The following is a 24985-nucleotide window of genomic DNA, read 5'->3' on the forward strand; positions in this document are numbered from 1 at the left end:
CAAGAATCCAACTGAGGTCTACCAGCTGAGCTACCAGGGAAGCCCAGATTTCCCTTAGTGGTAAATACAAATAACTATATTATTGGACAGTACTCTTAGACATTGATTACTTGGACCTAAAATGGAATAACTACAACAGGAAATATTAAGATTCTATAATAAACGGTATCCTGAAAACGCAGAAATCTGGCAAAATCTTTATCCTTGATTTGTCTCATTTTTATCATTAGCTGTACCCATTAGCTGTACTTATTACATTTTAGTGAATTGCAGGTTATCTCAAATTTGTTTTTAAATATTCTGTGTATAAATTGTAAAGAAGTAGTAATATTCTTCCTTGAAGATTTTTAGAACTCTGGAGAATAGTTAACTCTAGTAGTTTCCAAAGTGACTGTGTGTGTGTGTGTGTGTGTGTGTGTGTTAGTCGCTCAGTCATGTCCGACTCTTTGAGACTCCATGGACTGTAGCCTGCCAGGATCCTTTGTCCATGGGATTTTCCAGGCAAGAATACTGGAGTGGGTTGCCATTTCACATCAGAATCATCTAGGTGTCTACTGAGAAATACAGATGAGCAAGATTCACTCTAGCTTTCATGGATCTGAAGCTCCATATCTAATACTTAGGTAATCAATAAAAAAAAAGAGAAAACTCAAAAGATTTAAGTTGCCCGGTAATGTAAAGACTACTGATTTCTACTTTCCTCTACACCTGAGACTCAGACTTAATAATTTGAAATTGCTCTCAAGCCAGGAAGGTCATGATTCTATATATTTTTTAGAGTATTGTAGTGGCTCCAAATTATTACTAAAATCTATATACAATATGTTATGTCACAATATATGATACATAATATGTTTATATATAATATAATCTATTACATAATAGTATAGTATATAAAGAATACTAACAAATGAATTTATATATCTATATATGTATTATATATTTCAGAGGAGTAAAAAAAAAAGCAGTCCAAATGCCTTAACAATGTACCTAAGTCTTTGTGGTCTGAATGCTTTCCTTCAAGCTTCATCCTTGGCCTTCTATTCATATATGTATGTTTCAGTCCTACTCAACCACCACTTCCAGTTACCTGAATGTGTCTTGCTTATTCCCATTTTGTCCAATTTTTTCCTTTACCTTGATCTCTTTCCCTTCTATTTATAGCTTGATTACTTTCTTTGTTCTTTAGACTTTTTTGCTTTCTGAAGAAGCATTCCTTAGTAGTTTTCTGTAGATAATTCCTAGTAATTCTTTTTTCATCAATAAATGTTTATTGCAGGCACTCTTTTAATCATTGGGACATAGTGGTGAGCAAGAACAAGACCCTTTTACAGTGAAATGAGATAGAAAACATACAACTAATAAGTATACAAAAATGTTAATTTCAGAAATTGATCAATTTAATAGAAGGAATTAAACAGGATAATGTAATAAAGAAGATGAAGTGAGGCAAGACAGACATAGGTTAAATTTTGTCTTCAAAGAAAACCCCAATAATGTAATACCAAAATAATACTGCCTCTCATATGCAAAGTTCTCGTGGAAAACACTATATGGTCACTACCTGATAACATTTCTTTTTTTTAATCCCTTGCTAACTAGCAAAACTGAGATCCTTAAGCTAATCATGTTAATTCCATTCCCTTTGACTATTGGTTTAGGAATAATAATCATATAACATAATTCTTAGTCATTAGACTTGAAGGAATATCTATTAATAGGTTCTGGGAAATTTTTTCTCTGTTTTTACAAAGGGATAAAAGGAAGAGACATTCTTCTTGTCTTTGAGCTGTTCTGTGTGCAGATGTAACGCATGGAGCTGCTACAGCCCTCTTGTCACTTTGAAGGGATTAGGTTTAAAGCCACAGCCAATATATTAGTTGAAAGAAGGAAGGAACCTGGGCTTTTAATGGTTTTGATGAGTTCTGAAATAAACAACCTTAACAGGAGCTATCTCAATATTTCTCATGTGGTGAGATATTTAGTGAAGCCATTTTGAGTTTATTATTTTTTCCCAGCCCAAAACACCCTAATTGACTTTTTCTTCATTAATAGTTCCTGTTCTTGCAGCCCACCAAAAACACACCAGTTTGCAGCCGATATACTATGATTACAACAGCGTGTCTTCATTAGTGTGAAATGTCTGGGAAGAAATAGCTAACTGTATGTCTCATGGCTTTTGTACACTATTTTCTATTAACCAAGAACATGTCTTATCTGATCTTTTATAAGGCTAACTCACTCTCATCATACAGGACCCAGCTCAAAATATCACCTCCTCAGAGAAAGCTTTCCTAATAGCTTAGTGTTGATAGCCTTCCAATATATACTATACACATACACCCCACATCACAGTTCTTATTCTATAACTTGCTTTCTCTAATTACTTTTAGAGCCACTATGGCCACCTAAAATTATCTTTTCTTCTTGTCCCCACTCCACACTAAAAACCCTATTAGTGACCATCTGTCTTGTTTGCCACTCTGACACCAGCACATGCCTAGCCTTGCAGTAAATATTTATTCAAAGGATAAATTATTATCCATTTTACATGAACTAAAGTGAAAGTGAAAGTCTCTCAGTCGTGTCTGACTCTTTGCAACCCCATGAACTATACAGTCCATGGAATTCTCTAGGCTAGAATACCTGGAGTGGGTAGCCTTTCTCTTCTCCAGGGGATCTTCCCAACCCAGGGATCAAATCCAGGTCTCCCTCATTGCAGGCAGATTCTTTACCATGAACTAATTGTTAACATAATTTAGAAATAATGCAATGCCATCTCTGCTGTGTTTATTGGGTTAAGATATGCTTTCTTCAGTGATACAGAAAAGGGTAACAGTATGCACTGAGCACTGAAAATGCATGCTATGTGAATGTCTTCTTCTGAGTATATAGTAGTGGGGAAAAGGTTTCAAGTAGCCACAGTATATTTTATTTATATCTTGGAATGACACTTGTCATATTGATGAAATCTGTCTTTTTAACCCATTTTTCTTGAGGGCACAACTGAAATTTGTCTATTTCTATATCCACAAACTCTGTATCCATGTACTAGATGCCTAAACTAATGGATCCATAATAAATGTTTATTTGAGGGTGAAAGAAAGGAAAATCTGTAAACCAGTAGATCTGAATCGATGGAGAGGAAAAAGGATATTGGCCTTTATTTCTAGTCAGCTGATGGACCTAGAGATCTACATTTATCTTTACTGAGGCATTCTTTCATAGGGAGTAAAATTATGGTTTGTAGAGATAAAGGAATGACAATTACTGTCATGTTCTTATTTAATTAGATCTGATTCTCATCTCTATAATAACATAATTGGAAATAAAAGTAAGTTTATATAGAAAAACAGCCCGCAGGGAACGGGAAAGTGTAACTAAGAAAACGACAGCAATTATGTGATAGAACCGTATCTCAAAATTGTTTGCCCTGGAGGATCAAAAGCTTACTTCTGGCATTTGCAGACTACAAAAGTTAATTTCCCTTATGTCTCTCTTTTAAAAATACACTTGCCCTGCCTTTAAAATTCATATTTTATATATTTCCCTTTGAAAATCTATTTGAACATAGACTGTTATTTATGTTTACATGCTTTTAATTTTTAATTTGTTTAAATGCCAAAAAAATGAAGCCTTTTAATTAGTATTTTTAATGTTATTCCTGGCATGCATATTAGAGCTGCTTTGTTTTATTAAATAAGATCTCTCTGGGTGACTCTACTGTGTATTGCCATATTATTTAAATAAAAATATCTCAAGGTGTAATAAAAAGAGTGGTGTGGCTATAATACATCCTCCAAGGGTCTAGAAATAAAATAGATTTCCCATTGAGAGAAAAGTTTTAAAGCAGAGTAAACTAATTCAGAACTGTGATTTGGAACCACCTTTTAAGGGTCATAATTCTTTTTTTTTTTTTACTCCATTCACTCTCCCATAACACTCCCATTCCTAAGTAACTCAACAGAAGATTGATTAGTTTCCTCTTTGGTAATCCACCTGCAATGCAGGAGATCCCGGTTTGATCCCGGGTCGGGAAGATTTGCTAAAGAAGGGATAGGCTACCCACTCTAGCATTCTTGGGCTTCTCTTGTGGCTCAACTGGTAAAGAATCTGCCTGCAATGTGGGAGACCTGGTTTGATCCCTGGGTTGGAAAGATCCCTTGGAGAAGGGAAAGGCTACCCACTCCAGTATTCTGGCCTAGATAATTCCATGGACTATATAGTCCATGGGGTCGCAAAGAGTCAGACACGATTGAGCAACTTTCACTTCACTTGGTTAGTAATCTGTTGTCCAAAAGAGGGAAAATATTAGAAATAAAAGACACAATGAGCAGTGTCCAGCAAAGAGGGCCTTGGATAATAGATTTTAAGTATTATAATCAGATCATTTTCAGCATAGACATGAGACTATCTTGGCCTGATATAAGTACGTAATTATTTGAGTCCACTGTCTTCTTATAAGGTAGCTATCCTTGTCCACATGCATGGATCAGTCATAAAAATGTATTAGCCAGTTTCTTATTTCAAGTTCTCAATTATAAACTAGTTTTCTGACTTTATATCTATTATGCTTGATTACTGTAAAAAGGAACAGGGTGATTCTGACATGTATGGTTCATGAAATATGCTTACAGGAGCACTACCACAAAACAGCAGCTGCATCTTTCACAGCTGGCAGTGTAATCAGATTATGAGCACATCTTATGTTTGGAGAGAAATTACCAGCATAAGGGAGTATGATTCTTTCTTTAGGTCAGGGAGTATATTTTATGTCGACAAAAAACAATTTTGTCAACTATCAATGAAATCTTCCAGGTTGATGCTAATGGATATCACACTCTCTTGTCTTAAAGTCTCATTTCACACACTGCTAGTTTTTTTGAAAAGCCAATTACTCTGTATTAGAGATACAAATGTGGATATATAAGATATAGATTTTAATTTCTGTAGTTAGCTATCCAGTCTGTACTTCAAAGATGTTATTCCTAGACTTTTACAGTTCTCTTCAATCAATGGTTTTTAATCCTATCTGAGTATTTATTAGAAGTTAACCTGAGAAACTTTTAAAAATACTGATGCCTGGACTACACCCTGAGATATTTTTATCTGAATGATATTACAACACATAGCAGAGTCACTCAGAGAGATCTCATCTAATAAACTAAAGCAGCTGTAATATGCAGGCAATCTTGAGAAAAACTGCCTCAGAACTTAACAATATTTTATACCCTCTGAAAAATGGAATCTAAATTTACTTAAATGGAATCCTGTATGTAGCTGAGTCCTTTGATTCTCACCCCACTTATTTTATTTTTCTTCAGTTCTTACTTGCTTCTGTCATATTTCTTACTCTTCACTGCTTAAAAGCCCATCCTTTCCCCTTGCCTTTACCATGCTCAGCTAATTATTCCATTTCTTTCTATTGTATTTTACTACAATAATCTCTTCCTCTCTACTGATTTTTACCTTTGGGCTATAATCCTCCCATGCCCCAGTATATAAACAGTTTTCCCAGATAAGACTTCATTCTACTATTTTTGTTGTTTCGGCACTTAGTTCTGTCTGACTCTTTGTGACCCCTTGGACTGTAGACCGCCAGGCTCCTCTGTCCTTGGAATTCTCTAGGCAAGAACATAGGAGTGAGTTGCCGTTTTCTTCTCCAAGTGATTCTTTCTGATCCAGGGATCAAACTTGTATCTCCTACACTGACAGGCTAGTTCTTTACCACTGAGCCATCAGAGAAGCCTGCTATAAGACTCTGAATTTCCAGCTCTGATGTACTTAGACATTTGGATTAATTGATCATTTTAGATATTTTATTATTTATTTATGAATAATTAATGCATAGTTACAAATCTGATCTTCACTCACATCCTACTATTAAAATCATACAAAATCATAAATCTAATTCATCTATCTCTAATAGTATGTATTTCTAATAGTATATAAATAAAATAGTATGTGTTACTCAGTACTGAACTATGTAAAACTCTTTACTCCTTTATAGAAAATTTGATTCTCATCCTAGTTCTCTGGTAACTGAGGGATTCCCTTTCCAGCTTCTTATTCAATCCTCACTCTTTCAGTATTAACACTTGCAAAAATCAATATACACCTTTCCTCTCTTTTACCTATTCCCAAGTTTTCAGTCATTATTTCTATGAGAAGCCCAGGTACTCAAATTACCCAAATTCTTGGACAAGGCAAAGTAGACTTTTGACAGGCAGCAGAAATTTAACATATTCCAAGATAAACTGACAATATATTATCCTTCTTCCAATACAGAAACATGGACACACATACAGACTCAAATATACATGTTGCTATTATTCAGTCACTAAGTCATGTATGGGCTTCCCTGATAGCTCAGTTGGTAAAGAATCCACCTGCAAGGCAGGAAACCCTGGTTTGATTCCTAAGTCAGGAATATCCACTGGAGAAAGGATAGGCTACCCACTCCATAATTTTTGGGTTTCCATTGGGGCTCAGGTGGCAAAGAATCCACCTGCAATGTGGGAGACCTGGGTTCAGTCCCAGGGATGGAACAATCCCCTGGAGAAGGGAAAGGTCACTATAGTTTTCTGGCCTAGAGAATTCCATGGACTGTATAGGTCCTGGGGTTGCAAAGAGTTGGACATGGCTGAGAGACTTTCACTTTCACTTTCGTTCAAGTCATGTACAGTTCTTTGCAACCTGATGAACTGCAGCACGCCAGGGTTTCTTGTCCATCACTATCTCCCTGAGTTTGCTCAAACTCATTTCCATTCAGTCAGTGATGCCATCCAACTATCTCATCCTCTGTCACTCCCTTCTCTTCCTGCCCTCAATCTTTTCTAGCATCAGGGTCTCTTCCAATGAGTCAGTTCTTGGCATTGGTTGGCCAAAGTAGTGGAGCTTCAGCTTCAGCATCAGTCCTTCCAATGAATACTCAGGGCTGCTTTCCTTTAGGATTGATTGTTTTGCTCTCCCTGAATCCCAAGGGGCTCTCAAGAATATTCTCTGGCACCACAGTTCAAAAGCATCAGTTCTTCTGGCCTCAACCTTCTTTATGGTCCAACTTTCACACCCATAGATGATTTGTGGAAAAGCCATAGCTTTGACTATATGGACTTGTCATTCAAATAATATGGATCTTTGTCAGCAAAGTAATGTCTCTGCGTTGTAATATGCTGTCCATAGTTTTAGCTTGTCTTCCAAAGAGCAAGTGTCTTTTAGTTTCATGCCTGTATGCCTACAGTAAGAAAAGTCAAATATACATAACCTGTCATCTTTGGAGGCAATTATACTTTGCAGAGCCCAATTAATCTTGGATTACACAGGCTTCAGATCAGCAACTGCAGTCACGTTTTCTTCTTCCTGTTTCACTGGCATACATACAGATGATTGTCTGGTTTCTAAAATTGCTATTTCAAAATGTATACATCTGTCACCATTTCCTTTTCCATGCCTGTACATTGCCATAAATTAGGTTGCTACAGTAGACTCTGACTGACAACCCTATTTCTGCAGATTCCCCACAAAACTGATACAATGATTATTCTAAAACACAGACATGAATCAGAACAGGTGCTTATACTACCGAAGGAAGAGCCTAATCTCCACACATGCAGTCAAGAACAGCTGTGAAATACTTCAGGTTCTTTTGTTTCACCACATGCTGCATCTCTCCATGTAACCAACTTTATACTATATATACAGGGTTTGTTTTGTTTAACTCCAGCATAGGATACCCGTCCCAGTCTATGCTTATTGACATCTCTCTCAAGTTTTAAAGTTTAATCCAAATTATACCCTTTCTATACTTTTGTACACATAATTCAAATGTTATTTTTTAGATAAAGTCTTTATTTTAATAGCAAGTCAAAATTCATTGTTCTTTCCATCATACTTCCACATATCCAATGTAGCTCCAATGCATTTTATTGTACCTTGCATTAAAGTTACCTTTTACATCTCTTTCTATTCTACTGAACCATAAATTTCTTTTAGTGATCTGTAACCACCTGTGATTGGCACAAAGACTTCCACACAGAACAGGTTTACCAAATATTCATTGAATTTATCCCCTCAATTAATTTGCTCTGAATATTTAGAAAAAGTCTCATTCTAGAGATACACTGTTTGGCCTAAGAATTCTCTCCGCCACACACAAAGTGTTATCTCCCGTTACCCTTTCTCAAAAGTCCTGTAAAGCTTTCACCCTTGCCAGTTGATCTGAGTCTAGGTTGTTGGGGAGAACATTGAAAATTCATGTAGTTCTCAGGATTTTCTTTGGCATTTGCATTTCTTGAGGCCTTCTCTATGGACGTGTGTAGTGTCAGAGATGTGTGGAAAGCTTATCCAGCCTTTCTATTGGACTCTCATTTTCTGTTTCTTTCTTCTAAATTTATGGCTTGTTCTCAGCTTTACCAACTGGGATCACAACTTGCACTGACAGACTTGAGGCTGTTTCTCATTCAATTCTCACTATAATTGGTTCTTTTATTAACTCTACATCAAATTAACTATGGCATCTCTTGAAGAACATTTGCTGCTTTTCATGGCCAGTCCCATCCTTATAAAACCCATATGCCCGCTTTACTTGGGGTTAAGAGTGGTAAGGGGGATAAGGCGCCACTGAAATAACAAGGTCATTAGCTCCTGCTTTACCTACTTAAAGTCACAGCAATTCTTCTTGAATATTATTCCCAATTTGTCTGCTTTAGTGAATCTTTAGAGCCCTAAATGTTTTTTTTTACATTTTTGCTTAGATATTTACTTACCTTTTGGGGAGAACAAACTATCTGATTTACTTACATCATTGGAACCAGAAATCCTGCCTCCTAGCTCCAATTATTTGCCATTTTAATAAAGCAATTTCAATCAGATAGTAATGATGAGACCAGATAAATCAAATCCCTTGTGATTATACAGTTTGAGTGACAAGTAGATTAAAGGGACTAGATCTGGTAGAGTTCCTAAAAATCTTTGGACAGAGGTTCCTAATACCGTACAGGAGGTGGTGATCAAAACCATCCCCAAGAAAAAGAAATGCAAAAAGGGAAAATGTTTGCCTGAGGAGGTCTTACAAATAGCTGAGAAAAGAAGAGAAGCAAAAGGCAAAGAAGAAAAGGAAAGATATATCCATCTGAATGCAGAGTTTCAAAGAATAGCAAGGAGAGATTAAAAAAAAGTTTCCCAAGTGATCAATGCTAAGAAATAGAGGAAAACAATATAGGATGGGAAAGACTAGAGATCTCTTCAAGAAAATCAGAGATACCAAGGGAACATTTCATGCAAAGATAGATACAATAAAGGACAGAATTGGTATGGACCTGACAGAAGCAGAAGATACTAAGAAGAGGTGGCAAGAATACACAGAACTATATAAAAAAGATCTTAATGATCCAGATAATCACGACGGTGTGATCACTCACCTAGAGCCAGACATCCTGGAAGCTGAAGTTAAGTGGGCTGCACTCAATATGCTAGCAGATTTGCAAAACTCAGCAGTGGCCACAGGATTAGAAAAGATTCAGTTTTCCTTCCAATCCCAAAGAAAGGCAATATGAAAGAACTTTCAAACTACTGCACAATTACACACGTTTCACAAGCTAGAAAAGTAATGCTTAAAATTCTCAAAGCTAGGCTTCAACACATGTGAACCAAGAACTTCCAGATGTTCAAGCTGGATTTAGAAAAGGCAGAGGAACCAGAGATCAAATTGCCAACATCCACTGGATTAAAAAAAAAAAAAAAAAAAGCTAGAGAATTCCAGAAAACATCTACTTCTGCTTCTTTGACTATGCTAAGGCCTTTGACTATACGGACCACCTCAAACTTGGAAAATTCTTAAAGAGATGGGAACCCTAGACCACCTTACCTGCCTCCTGAGAAACCTGTATTCAGGTCAAGATGCAACAGTTAGAACCAGACATGGACCAACGGACTGGTTCCAAATTGAAAAAGGAGTATGTCAAAACTGTGTATTGTCACCCTGCTTATGTAACTTGTATGCAGAGTACAACATGTGAAATTACAAGTTGGATGAAGCACAAGTTGGAGTCAAGATTTCAAGGAGAAATATCAGTAACCTCAGATATGCAGAGGACACCATCCTTATGATGAAGAGGAACTAAAGGGCCTCTTGATAACAGTGAAAAAGGAGAGCAAAAAAGCTGGCTTAAAACTCAACATTCAAAAAGTTAAGATCATGGCATCTAGGCCCATCACTTCATGGCAAAGAGATGGGGAAACATGGAAACAGTGAGAGACTTTATTTTCTTGGGCTCCAAAATCATTGCAGAGTGTGACCCCAGCCATGAAATTAAGAGACCCTTGCTCCTTGGAAGAAAAGCTAATACCAATATAGACTGAATAGTAAAAAGCAGACATTACCTTGACAACAAATGTCTTGTCTAGGCAAAGCTATGGCTTTTCCAGTAGTCATGTATGGATGTGAGAGTGAGATCATAAAGAAAGCTGAGCTCTGAGGAATTCATTCTTTTGAACTGTGTTAGTGGAGAAGACTCTTGAGAGTCCCTTGAACTACAAGAAGATCAAACCAGTCAATCCTAAAGGAAATCAACCCTGAATATTCACTGAAAGGACTGACGCTGAAGCCTAATCTCCGATACTTAGACCTCTGACGTGAAGAACAGGCTCGTTGAAAAAGACCGTCATGCTCGGAAAGATTGAGGGCTGGAAGAGAAGGGGACAAGAAAGGATAAGATGGTTAAATGGCATCACCTACCCAATGGATGTGATTTGAGCGAACTCTGGGAAACAGTGAAAGGCAGGGAAGCCTGGCATGCTACAGTCCATGGGGTCGCCAAGAGTCATACACAACTTAGCAGCTGAACAATGAGAAATATGTGCTTCTTATATTTTCACAAACAGACCAAGAAAGAAATGGAACAAATCTAGCTTTTTAAATGCAAAATACAAAATAAAAGGAATGAGGATGATACACTAGAAAATAGAAGTGAATGTCTAGAAAGAGTGAAATCTTTTTTCTACTTTAGCCAAAAATCAAAATAAACCTAGCCTCAGATAATAACTGAGATTCTGGACACTCTCATCAGTGAATATTTCTTAAAAAAATCCTCACTACAGTACTATTTCTCACACTTTATATTCTCTAAATGAAACTTGAAAGTTTTAACTATAAAGTTATAATACAGAGAAAGTCCTTACTAATACAATATTTCCCTTAGCAATAGGAAAACAAACAAACAAAAAACCAAAAAAAAAAAAAAAAAAATTGAACAAAACCTCTGGTGTGGTTTCCAGAGCACTTTTTATTATTAATAATGCCAAATTTATGTCTGTGTAAATTAGAAAATCCCGTTTTATAACAGCAGAAGACTATGGTATAAATGTAGCCTACATGTACCAAATTATTTGATTGTTGTTTACGCTCTTAGTAAAAACATTAAAAAATTATTTTGTTTTCTGAATCAGGTGTGGAATGTTTCTGTCCATGTTTTAGAGTCCATCACAGTTCTATTATAATTTTTATTATAAATGGGAGCCATTAAGATAATTTAATGCCATTCCCTTAAAACCTTCTTATCTAAAACTGCACCATTCTCCCTGGTTTTTCGTGCCCTCGAAACAAACAAAGGGAAAAAAAAAGGGAAAAAAGAGAGTTCAGGAACTACTCTACATATTCAATATCAGGTATATATTAATCTTTTCATTATTTACTTGAGTCACACAATGATTCTCAAACTTTTTATTATCGCCCATAAAACCTTCATCATCTTTCTTCTTTTTACCTTTTTCATCATGTGTTAGCCTCTCTCTAGTTCATCATGTTTGGCCTCTGTGAGAGCGCTATTTATTTTCTTAATCTCAGGGTCCTTAACTTCACCTCAAATAGGCAAATCCTTTTTTTTTTTTTTTTTTTGTGGGATGTCAAGGTGTCTGAGGACAAGGATATTTGTAATATGTACATATTGGAATATTGAGAGGAAGGAATTTTGTCAGGGTAGGGTTAAACTTCCTGAAGAGGACTGTAATACATTAGAGAAAAGAAATACATTAAACAATTTAGTGTTCCTTACCATTTAGATATCATTACATTTTGGTAAAACAATTAAAAGTCACATGTTTTAGTTTGCTTTCATCTGATAACATGTGAGTGACACTTTGCTTTCCCCATGTAAATTAACCCATTTTTGTTTCAGAGGCAGATTTTCCCACTAAATTAGGAACAGGCTTCATATACCTTTAATATCCTAGACCAGGGGTCCCCAGTCTCCAAGATCTAATGCCTGATAGTCTGAGGTGGAGCTGATGTAATAGTAATAGAAATAAAGTACACAATAAATGGAATGCACTTGAATCATTTTGAAACCATCCCTTCTCTCCTTCCGGTTCATGGAAAAATTGTCTTTCATGAAACTACTCCCTGGTGTCAAAAAGGTTGGAAACCACTGTCCTAGACCACTGATCACAAGATCATTGATTTGTTATTGAATTAAATCTCCACCACAATTTAGTTTCAGGGGTTTTCTTTTACTAGATGCTATCATTTTCAGGGTTTTCAGAGTCAGTGTCTCAGCTATCTTTTCTAATCTTGAACCACTAATAATTCCTTCAAAATATTTTTGTTTGCATGTTTAAGGACATAGTATGTGAATTCTTGACCAACTATTTTATTAGTTACTGCTGAAAGACTGAAAATTTGTATTAAGTTACTTAGATAACAAGTGTTGAATTCATTTTTAGCTTATTTATTAAACTTCCTACTTGTTAATGGTTTCTGTGGTGCTAGTTGTAGTCCCTGAATATGTTATCTCATCTGTGATTGGTTGGCTATGCAGTTTGAGGATTGTTTGTATCACCTGTGCTTTGTAGTACTGTTTGGTATTTACAGCACCTCCCAGATGTCTGCCTTTTGCAATTTAATTATCTTTGAGCTTATCCTGTCTTCCAATATTATTCATGAAAATGTTAAATAAGAGCAACCATAATACCTGTATCCCTAAAGCACATTCCTCAACACATTCTTCTTAACTTGATTCATTGCCATTTATCATTAAATTCCTTTAGCCAATTTAAGTCCCAGGAAGAATGTTAATATTGAATCCAATTTGAGCTAAATTTTAATTAAGATTTCCTGAGACATTGTGTTAAGTGATTTACTATAATCAAAATTGATATCTCTTCTGCTACCCCTGTCCTCTAAGTTTCTAATTTTTTCCACACACAAAAGAAAATGAGCTTGTCTGGCATGAATAATTCTCCATAAATATATATCATTCATTTTGACTGTTTCTACAAATTGTTTCCTTCTCTTTGCCTTTAGGACTATGTCTATCATTCTCACATAAGTCCCAGAATCATTTCATGGAGTGCCTTTCCTTCTGGCAACAACATCTGTTCACTCCCAAATACCCAATCTGAGACTTAGCTGAATTTATACCTCTGTTTCAAATTTCTTTTTTTTCTTCTCAATTATTTTTGTTGCTGCTATTTCCATGCATATAATCATTCTAAATGTAGTGGAAGGATAATAAAAATAGAAGTAGACTATGCCCAGTATACCCTTTTAAGCATGATGTGGTGGGTAAAGAATTTTGTTTACATTTCATTAGAATGGTTAACATGATACTTTGAAATGGCCATTCATTAACACAGCATTCCTGAAATTGAATTTATTTCAAGGTAAATGTGTATACTCACATTTTATCTAAGAAAGTGCACCAGAATGTCCAGTAGCCACTGAAAGGAGTCTGTGGATGACAAAGAACTGCTACTTTAAAAACATGAAACTCATGGATTAGAGATACATAAGAAAATGTCAGTAAATAAGGATTTTTTTTTTCTACAACATATTTATTACAACCCTGTGTGTTTTCTTTATTAATAGGAAACACATGTTTTCCTCTTAGGTGTAAACTGAGGCCAGTTTTTCTTTCTTCATCTGTCAAAGAATGAAAACAAATTCTGTGACTGTAAAATGTATAAGATTTCCCAGTAGAATTTTACATTTGGTTCCCTTAAGTAAATTTATACTTATCAGAAAGTGAAGGAGCCTTTTTTAACATATTAAATCATGATTACATTAATTTTGCTTTGTAAAGTAAATAATGGTTTTCTCTTTTCATATGTAATGATTCAAAGTAGTCTTTAACTAGTGGATGTCATTTGTTCCAAAATGATTATGAATACGCCCAAATTAGCCTTACAAATGTTCATGTGGTATTATTTCAGGGACTCTGAATTGAGTCCTTTTTCTCAAAAAAGAAAAAAAAAAATATTGAGTTTGATATTCTTATTTTCTAGTTAGATATTCTGCAATTGGAGATGTGTTTGTTTGCTTTTCAAAAGGTAATGCTCTAAGTCTTATCAGTCTTTTATAAGCCAATGTGAACAAGCTCATAAGAATCTTTCTTAGAGCCATGTGTAAATAAAAAGAATTCCAGGACCAGAGACTTTCTGGAAGATGGGAAGGAAAACAATGTGACAAGAAAAAAATCAGAGCAAAAAGAAGGATGGTAGCAATAAAGGCAAACTTCAGCCATTTCACTTTTTTCCAGGCCTCTGTCCTTAGTGAGGAGAAGGAAATGGCAACCCACTCCAGTATTCTTGCCTAGAAATCCCGTGGACAGAGGAGCCTGGTGGGCTGCTGTCCATAGGGTCGCCAGAGTCCAATAGGACTGAAGCAACTTAGAATGAATGCATGCATTGGAGAAGGAGATGGCAAAGTGAAGTGAAGTCACTCAGTCGTGTCCGACTCTTTGACCCTATGGACTGCAGTCCACCATGCTCCTCCGTCCATGGGATTTTGCAGGCAAGAGTACTGGCGTGGGCTGCCATTTCCTTCTCCAGGGGATCTTCACGACCCAGGGATCGAACCCGGGTCTCCCGCATTGTAGGCAGATGCTTTTACCCTCTGAGCCACCAGGGAAGTTACAATATTCTTGCCTAGAGAATCTCAGGGACAGAGGAGCCTGGTGGGCTGCCGTCTATGGGGTCGCAGAGAGTCAGTCGGACACGACTGAAGTGACTTGCAGCAGCAGCAGTCCTTAGTAATGTGCATTTATGTGTTAAAAGCAGGTGATGAGATAGGAAAAAAAAACCCTATAGGGACATTAGATTCGCTGTTGGGGTTTTCTTTCTTTTTTTGTTTAGTAAGCTAAAATGAAGGTAGCTTTCAAGATTCAAAGCCTTTTATCACTCTCACAAGAACCACCACAACAACAAAATCTTTTCTGATGCGATTGCTTCAGTATTTGAATACAGTAGCCTAAATTCAAGAAAAAAAGAGTATATGATGAGAGAAGTTTCTTTACTTACTGTGTGTGTGTTTGAAAACAAGCTTCTTTTGTTGGGGGAAAAAAAAAAATGACGTGATGGTGAAAAGTTGAGTCCCCAGAGGATTTATATTGTGATTTTCAATTCCAGCTCACTGCAGTCGACGCAGATGAAGGGTCAAACGGGGAGATCACATATGAAATCCTGGTTGGGGCTCAGGGAGACTTCATCATCAATAAAACAACAGGGCTTATCACCATCGCTCCGGGGGTGGAATTGATGGTTGGACGCACTTACGCGCTCACTGTCCAAGCAGCGGATAATGCTCCTCCAGCAGAGAGAAGGTAATTTATAGAGAGAAGAACCAATGCAATCTTTTCATCGCTCCAGTTCAACACAGCGAGCATTCTTTTATCTTATAAACATCTAAATTAGATCAGAAAATCAGAGAGACTACTTTCTCAGGAACTGCATATCCTTTTGTCAAACTGAGGAAAAAGTATGATAAAGTCAAGATTAAACCACAAAATAATTAACTATGATTCCAAGATGTGAAGGATGCAAGTTTCTGTTGGGAGGGGGAGTGGGAACTAGGGAATATCAGAAGCCTGGGTCCAATATATTAGTGAAAAGTAAGGTTGCTACTGAGAGCTCATATAACATGCAACCCATGATGCCTCAGGGATTTGAAGCCATCCCTCAGTGTCTGGATAATTATTTTAAAATTATATATATATATATATATATTTTATCTAGAAAATCATTATCTATATATAATATACTCTCATATATATGTATACATATATATATATATATAAGAAAAACATTAAGAGAAAGCAAAGTGAAAAGACTTTCAATTATTACAACTACATTTATTTGTTCCCCCACCTGAAATATTCCTTTTATTTCCTGTTTGTTCCAGATTTCAGGAGGCATTTTAAGAAAATATAAATTTAATATTAATACATTATTGAATCTTTCTAGGAACTTTATGTCTCTTCATTTGCCCATGTTTTCTTTTGTGTCCTTTAGTAGATTTTATTTTCAAAAATGTTTTTTTATAAATGTCCTATACATTTTTTTTGTTAGGATGTTTCTCATTTTTTGTTATTTTAAATGGACTCCTTTCTTGTTCTTCTAGTTGGCTAACATTTACACATACAAAAGTTATTAACCTACATTAATTTTAAGACACTTTCTTAATTCTCTTATATTTTTATGCTTTTCCAGTTCATGTTTTTATATTAGCTAATAATATATTTTATAAGTAGTGATACTTTGATGTCCTTCTTTTTGTTTATTTTGTTCCCTTTAATTTCATTTGATAGTACTTCCAATAAAAATGTTTGTCTTGATTTTAAGTAGGAAGGCCTCCCATGTTTCCCTATTATATTGGTTTATGGTTAAAAAATATTTTACTATGTTAATAAAGCATTCATCTATTTTTATTTTATTGACTTTAAAAAATAAGAATGGTCATTTATTCAAGTCAAATAAATGATCCATCAACTATGAATGACTTTTCTTTTTGAGCAAATGCTAGGATGACTGATCTTAATATGGTTCTAAAATATATCTATTTTTCATTCCTGATATAAATCCCACTAGGCTTTGGTGTTTTAATCTTGAGATAAACTTCTGGATTATGTTTGTTGCTATCTTAGTGAAATCCGTCCATGCTTCTCTTTTTGAGAAACTTGTGAAAGCTTTATATAGTTTTTATGATACTACATAGATGAAATAAAAATACAAAGGAACACAAAAATGAATTAATAAGTCTAACAACAATATGAATTAGTTGTATCTCTAAAGTCAATAAATCCAAATTCAGTTCTCTGAAAAATAAAAACATAGATAAACTGATAACTATCAGCTAGCCCAGTCAGAAAGTGGGAGAAAGTGGAACTTTGCCTAATAAATTCTGAGAGCGAAATGACATAGAAACAGAAGAAATTGGAAGAATCATTAAGAGACCACTTTGCTTTAAATAGATGCAAAAACTTGAAAACATGGATAAAATGGATAATTTTTCAAGAAGTCATAATTTACCAAAATCAATTGCAAAGATTAAGAATTCTTAAGAGATCAATTCTGTAGAGGAAAATACTACCCCTAGCTATAGCAAGGCAAGGAAGTTTGATAGAACTGTAACAAAACCACTGACCATTAAAACCCCTCCGGAGCAGAGAATAGGACGTTATTTTCCCTGAAGCATAACCACGTGAGAGACTTTTCTCTTCACATCCCTCTAATCATTAATCATAGATATTTCATAGGACGCTGTGTTTCCTCATTGATGTGTCTAGACTGTTCTTTCTCTTGTTTCTCAATATTTTATCTTTTAATCTCATGGCATAAGAATGGGTGTACTATCCAGTACCTTTGCTGCTCTCACCTGCGGGTGACAGATCCCCCTCCATTTTCTCCCACTGCTATTTACAGGCCTGTAGGTCACTCCAGAAGAGCTTAGTTCTTGTCTGCTTGGCATTCACTTCCACAGTATGTTTGTCAAAGTGCTTAGTGACTTCATTGTCCAGTGTGGTAGAAAGCATCTCCAAACTTGCAGTTGTTTTGGCCAGGATCGCTGGAGCCTTCCTCAATGCTTATTTTTCAAACTCCAAATATAATCTTGAGCAACAAATCTAAGCTCTAACCTGAAAACATTCAAAAAACAAAAATCCCACTACTTTTATTAATAACATCACAGTCTAAGCCATTGTCCTCTCTAGTCTGTAGTGCTGAAAACCACTTCTAATGAGAAGTCTAATTAGACTTCTGCCTGAGCCCGCTTCAGGGTCTCCTCTCAATACAATAGCCTGAGTGATTCTGATAACATAGAACGCATCTCTCCCTTTTGCATAGATTTCTAGAGTCTTCACATCTCACTCTGTGTAAAAGGCAACATCATTAAAAGGGCCAGTGGAGCCCAGCCCAGTTTGTCCTGGTAGCAGCCACAAAATACTTCCTCATGTCACCTCTTCACATTTGCCTGGCCTTCTGCTCTCTGATGTCTCTCTTAGTCCACCCCAGTTATCACACTGGTCTCCTCTCTGTCTCTGAGGCTTGCAGCCACTTGCAAACCTTTGAACTTGACTTTCATCTCCTTTCAGCTTGCAGTAGTTTTACCCTCAGATTTCTTCGTGGCCTTATTCCTTCAAGGTCATTATTCAATCATCACTTCGTCTGTGAATCCTTTTCTAACAACCTGTTTGCAATTACAACAAGCTCTTAATGCTTTTATAGCCCTTTCCTGGTATTACTTGATGCACTGAAAGTACTACTGTGAAATGTACTATATGCATTTTTGTTTAGAGAATGAATTTCATTGTCTGCCTTGCTTCTCCACCAGAGAGCTAGTTCAAAAGGATAAGAATCATTGTGGATCAGTTTTCTCTTTTTCCCAGAAGTCAAAACAACTTCTGAATGCCCTAAGTTCTAAACAAGCATCTTTTTTGTTTCTTTTCCTAGATTTTTAACAAATGTCATTTTGGGTTTTTAAATAGATGAAATGGAATAAGAGATGATATGATACAAAACTCAGTTTTTTTTAGAGTTTCCCAAACAAAGAGTTAGATTTGAAATTCTGCCTTCCCAGAAAGTATACACCAATTCTCTCCTAGTCCCTATTAAATTAAAAAATATATATATTGGTGTCTGTGACAGTAAGATTTTCTACCCAGTCCAACAAACCATTTATTACACAACTACCATTTATGGGAATACAAAGATAAACATAGTCATTGTCATTTGCAGGCCAAAAGAAAAATTACAGTAAATTGTAGAAAGTAGAACTATGCATAAATCAATTTACCATGGTGAAGTTGAGATTGAGGTAAATTCTCACGTTTCTGGGACATTGATGAGGACACTTGTCATAACAGGGGAATATTTAGAAGATCTACTAAACAAGATGAGTTTAGGAGAATGAACAGAGGTTGACCACATTAAAATAACAATAACAATAGTAAAGCCCATCACATTATTTATACAGCTAGAGAAGTGTGAAATAACTTGGTATTTTGGATAATTGCAAATCAGTCAGCAAATCAGTATATTAACTATGATTCAAAGAGGGTCAGTAGAGTTAAGGGTCATATCATGGAAAATTTAATTTGTTTTCTTAAGAAGCTTGGAGTTATCTAGTCAATGGAAGCAATGGAAGGACTTTAAAACAGAAATTCATCTGAGATAGTTTGGTTTCAGGAAAATCACTCTGGTGCCCCTACAGAAGATAGATTTGAGGGAAGATGAAGCTGTAGGTAGGTTTCCTCAGTGGCTCAATGGTAAAGAATCTGCCTGCCAATATAGGAGCCTCGGGTTTGATCCTTGGGTCATAAAAGTCCCCTGGAAAAGGGAATGGCAACCCACTCCAGTATTCTTGCCTGGAGAATTCCATGGAAAGAGGAGCTTGGTGGACTATATAGTCCATGGGGTCACAAAGAGTCAGCTATGACTTAGCAACTGAACAACAACAAACAGCAAAAGCTGTAGGTAGAGAAATGAGGCAGAACACCTCTGCTAAAAAAACATTGCTGATGGTTTGAACTTGGCCATGAGTAAGGAAAAATGGAGAGAAGGAATTACTAAAAATTGAAAGACTCTCCCAGGTTTTTATCTAAGCTGACCGATTGGTAGCAATGTCAATAAGGCACACATATTTGAGTGAAAGGGAAGAGCTCAATTTCATACACGTTTACTTGTATTTACTTGGAATAAATATATTAACATATTCAAAAAGAAAATGGATATACATGCCTGAATGTGAGAAGACATTCGAGGGTTATATTTTGTGTACAAAAAAAATAGAATTCATTTATACAGTGAATAGTTACAGAATCCAAAATGAGAGTCTAAGTTTGAATGAATTTAAAATAATAGTGTCATTCATGCTGGGTTATTCTGAAGGGAAGTTGAAGATGACTGATACTATTTAATTAATGTGCCAGGGCTAGACATCATGCTAGTGACCTTTATATATAATTTTTAATCTTAACAACAAAATTGTAACTCTTGCATAGCTCTATTTATTTTTATAAACCAAAAATAAAAACTGAAAAGGATAACTTGCTTGGATACATGACCCCTTGCCCACTTTCATAAAAAAGTATTGATAACCATAATAAATAACAGGTAGAAACATAACTTGAACTCAGGACTCTTAGATTCTAAAATCTTCCCCTTCACTCTGTTCCATATCCAAAACTCTTAGTTATTATTCTGCAGAAAAAAATGATAAGATAGTAATAATATTAATGCTAATTATAAACATAAATATATCTTATCTTTATTATTTAAACTGTTATTAAAACCTGATAATAGTCATCTATTCATTTTGTAGCATTTTCATTGAAGATAGTGCTGTGCTAAACAGATGTCTAATCTATCTATGTATGCATATTATGATTGATATTTTTAGACAACTTTATGATTTAATGAGTGAGATTTTAAATTTGCTTTGAAGTTCTGGTTTGCAAGTCATATCACTGATTTGCCTTGATAAGCCTTTGTTTACAGTAATTCATAGTCTAAGTGGTTTTTACTTAAATCAAATTGTATTCTACTCCTGGAAACAAAGTGGCATTTTCAGAATTTGAATATATAGGTCTTTTCAGTGATATGAGGCATTTATTTGACTTAGTCTCACTGTTTTCTTTATAGACGATGGTTTGGGCACTAGAAGACCACCTTATGATGGTTGATTAAATATCAAGTGGGACCTGCAGAGAGTAAAATCCATGTACCTCCATCCTACCTGCCACAATAATGTTATGTTTCCCTAGAATAATGACACTTGCTATTTTCTGGAGGAAAATTAGTCTTTCAGATTGAGTTGATGATTGAACTGAAGAATTGTGAGGCTTTGCTTTCAGTATTTCCTTTGGAAAAAGATGCTGTTAGAAAATTATGAACATAAAAATATAGATTGTGACATATTTTACAAGCTGATCCAGATGACAACAGTGACATGTAAACCTAATTAAATGATAACACTAAAAGCGATGATGATGATTTTCTGTCTTATTCTTTTCTAATAAACAACCTCAATTCGAAATGTCAATAACACTGACTCTCAAAATGAGGATTTATGAATTAACTAGCAGAAGAATTAACTGTTTATATACTTGTTATTCTAATTGATTAAACTAGCCAAAGAATTAGAGAGTAAGAGGAGCCATAGTCGACAGTGGTTTTGTTTGGGTTTTTTTTTTTTTTCAGTCATTGAGAAACAAAAGAGGACAAAAACAAAAGGTTTTTTAAAAGTAGTTAGATATATTAGATAGTATTTACTTTTTGTCTGTAAGTCTTCCTGTATGTAACTGCATTAAATTAAGTAAATATTTAATCTTAGTATGAGTTAGAGTCCTACTTTTAAGTATTTATCAAAATGTAAAGATAAAATTGAGTCCCTTCCCCCAAATATAAAACAAATCATGATAAAACAACTGATGCCTGGCAAGGAATACTTTTTTGATACTCAATCTATTTTCATGGAATTTAAGGTTATATCTAACTAATACAATATTAAATCACCCATTCTCAAATAAAATTATTTTTCAATTGTGAATATATATATTTTAAAATAACTTCACATGATATATTTAACATTAATAATAAAAACTTTATGCAAGTATTCATTTTAGCAAAATTTTACTGAGTTTCCTCTTGAGAAGCACTAGAAAGATAAGACAAGATGAGCTTTTTGCCCTCACAGCATTCCTATAGAGGCACAGATAAATCTGGATATAGCATAATATAATTACAAGTGCAGTTTAACTTGGACAGGAAGGAAAATGAGGTATCCTAGCAGAAAAAAATAAAATAAAATAAAAGCAACGATACAGAGACACAGCAAAGTATTGTCTGCTGTGGGAACTGCTAAAATCTATCAACCAATCCTCATTGTTATTAAGCTGAAATTTAAATCAGTAAGTAGAGCACATGAGTACGTGAAGGCTGTGACTCTTGCTCTTCTCTCTAGTCTTAATCCCTACCATTGCCCTAATTATACCTTTTTCTTTAGTTGTACAAAAGGTATTGTTTTTTTTATTTATTGGTCTCTGAGTTTGCACACGTTTTTCTCTGTAATGCCCTGTGGTTTTTATACCTATGTGCATCTTATCCCTGTAACTTTCCCTGAGAAATTTCTCTGAAGTCTTATGTTAGTTTTAAATCTGGGAGTGTTGCTCCTATGGATCCCTGTATGTATTTCCAAAATAATAAAACAGAACCTATGAACACTAAGATGTAAATACAGCTTTTTTTATTGTGATATTGGTGAAGACAAGGGAAAAAAAGTTGAGCTTTTTTATTTTGATGATCCTCTTAGAAACAAGGTAGAAATACAGAGTTACAAATAGGTAGCTCGCAGCATGTGTTGGCACATCTAAAACAGAATTACTATACAGACTGTGCAGGCTTCTAAACGTCAAGAACATTATCTCAGGACCACTGAGTAGCACTGTCATATCCAAAAAATTTGACTTTTTATCTTCTTAAAAATTGCACCATTTCTGAAGTTAAAGCTTCTTAGGCCTCTCTTCACAACCTCTTTTTATTCATATTTTATTTTGTTCTTAAAAACAAAGTGCTAGGGGTGAAGTTTTATTCATAATAGAAACAATTAACATTGATTGTGATATTATAGTCTGATCCAAATACTTGAAATTTGTGGTTTTCTGTGAGATAACATCCTTCCTTGCAAACCACAGATGTTTTATGCTCTCACACAGAAGCATACACACACATCAGATAATTAAAAAGTCTTGTTTACTTCCCAGTTTTGTTCTTGTAGAATGTGGGGAGAAAAGCAGGCAGATTTTAAATTTGTAAGTTTTGCCTTTGAGTTTGTCTTCTGTTACTAATTATCTTCACAACCTTGAATCTATTACTTAATCTTTCTGATTTTCTAATATCCTTTCATAAAATGAGAGTTAAACTAGATGGTTTCTAGGGTCTTTTAAAGTCATATGATTATCTGAGAAGTTACATCACCTTTCTTGTTCTACTTTGAACTCATTACCAAATGAGAAATAAAAACTTTATGATTTTTGTGTTTATAGATTTATCTACTATAAATCTGACTATAGTATAAAAATAAAATTTATATCATATAGATTCTCAGTTTTATGCATTTAAGACTAGCTGTAAAATGTAGTACAAGGTGTTCACATGGAATGTTATTATTTACCTTGTGACTGTCCTGTTTTGTTATGTGCTTAATTAATGATATTGAATTACTAATCTTTATACAGCATTAATGATATTATTTTACTGTTAATACTACCGGGATTCAATTTTAGAAAGCTAACTCTGACATTATATTAACATCAGGGCTAAAAAAGGGATAGAGTTTTAGAAGGCCATAACCATCAAGAAGGTTGGTGCTTATTTCAACTTATTGTAGCAAAGTGCCAGGATGTTAAAGATGAAAAACTTAAGAGCTTGAAATATGATCGTACTCAAATAACTCTAAAATCCAAGTGTGTGTGTGAGGGGAAAGGGTTGGGAATGATTAGTGATTCTAGCATTTGAATTACTGGAAAGAAGAAAAGGAGTAAGTGCAGATGAAGGAGACGGTCATGTTGGACCTTGGTGTTCCCTGTCTTCTGCCTTGGGAAATAGAGTCTTTTTTTGTTTTGCATTTAATATTTTTCTTCTCTCTGCCAAATACGCAGGCATCTTATGAGTTAGAAGTCATTACTGTAGTGTTGTGGATGTAAACAGTTTAGTCAAAGGGGGAAGAATAAGGAAATCTGCAAAGTACAATACGTTTAGCATAAATTATACTTTTAAGAGCAGAAAGGGACCCATGTTCAGATAAAACTTTTATAAAGTATTCCACACCAGTAAGTTGAAGCTCTAAAGAATATCAAAAACAGGAAAGTTCTAGATTTTTGAAAGGAAACTTTGAATTTAGGGTACAGGTATTTTTTAGGTCAAAAAAGTGAGGGACTATCTTGCCTCCAGGGTTATTAAGGAGAGTTTTCGGTCAGCTTGTAGAGGAATCCCCTGGACTCCTAACTTAAAAAGCAGGGGATCTGCATGTTTTACTCCCCATGAACTTCTGGGACCCTGGTCTTCTAAATCAAATTTGTGTGAGAAAAACCTTGTATATTCATGGAAAATGTAGATTTTCAGTCCCACACCAAAAGATTAGGATCCAGTATGTCTAAACCCTAACACCACCACAATCCACTCGGGAGGGAGAGAGGATACAGTGCCTGTAGATTTTAGCTTAGAAAAGTGAAAAAATGCAATTAAATGTAAAATATTTAAAGAGATGTGAATAAGATAAATGCAAGCTTATTAATTCCATTTCAAAGAATAGAATAAGAAACCTTAATTTGAATAGTTATCAATAATAACTGAGATATGTATGTTTTTCAGTATGTACTTCCCTGGTGGCTCAGATGGTATAGAATCTGCCTGTGATTCTGGAGACCTGGGTTTGATCCCTTGGTCATGGAGATCCCATGGAAAAAGGATTGGCTACCCACTACAGTGTTCTTGCCTGGAGAATTCCATGGACAGAAGAGCCTGATGGGCTACAGTCCATGAGGTCTCGGAGTCAGACACACCTGAGCAACTAACACTTTCACTTGACTTCATATATGTATATATACATACATACACATGTGCACATACACACACATATTTAATCCTTATGCTAATCTTAATGTTTATTATTATATTTAGTTGTCTATTAAATATTTAGTTGTCAGATGAAGAGAGTGAA

General features: G+C 35.1%; 1 protein-coding gene across 1 annotated transcript in view; it reads left to right on the top strand.

The window, feature by feature from the left end:
• Positions 1 to 24985, top strand: part of PCDH15 (protocadherin related 15) — an 898514-nt gene that overhangs the window by 519795 nt on the left and 353734 nt on the right. The window contains exon 15 of the mRNA XM_052660663.1: positions 15400 to 15593. Within this exon, the coding sequence (XP_052516623.1) occupies positions 15400 to 15593 (194 nt within the window). The remainder of the gene's footprint in view (positions 1 to 15399; positions 15594 to 24985) is intronic.

Source organism: Budorcas taxicolor, chromosome 23 (assembly GCF_023091745.1).
Source record: "Budorcas taxicolor isolate Tak-1 chromosome 23, Takin1.1, whole genome shotgun sequence".
NCBI classification, from domain to species: domain Eukaryota; kingdom Metazoa; phylum Chordata; class Mammalia; order Artiodactyla; family Bovidae; genus Budorcas; species Budorcas taxicolor.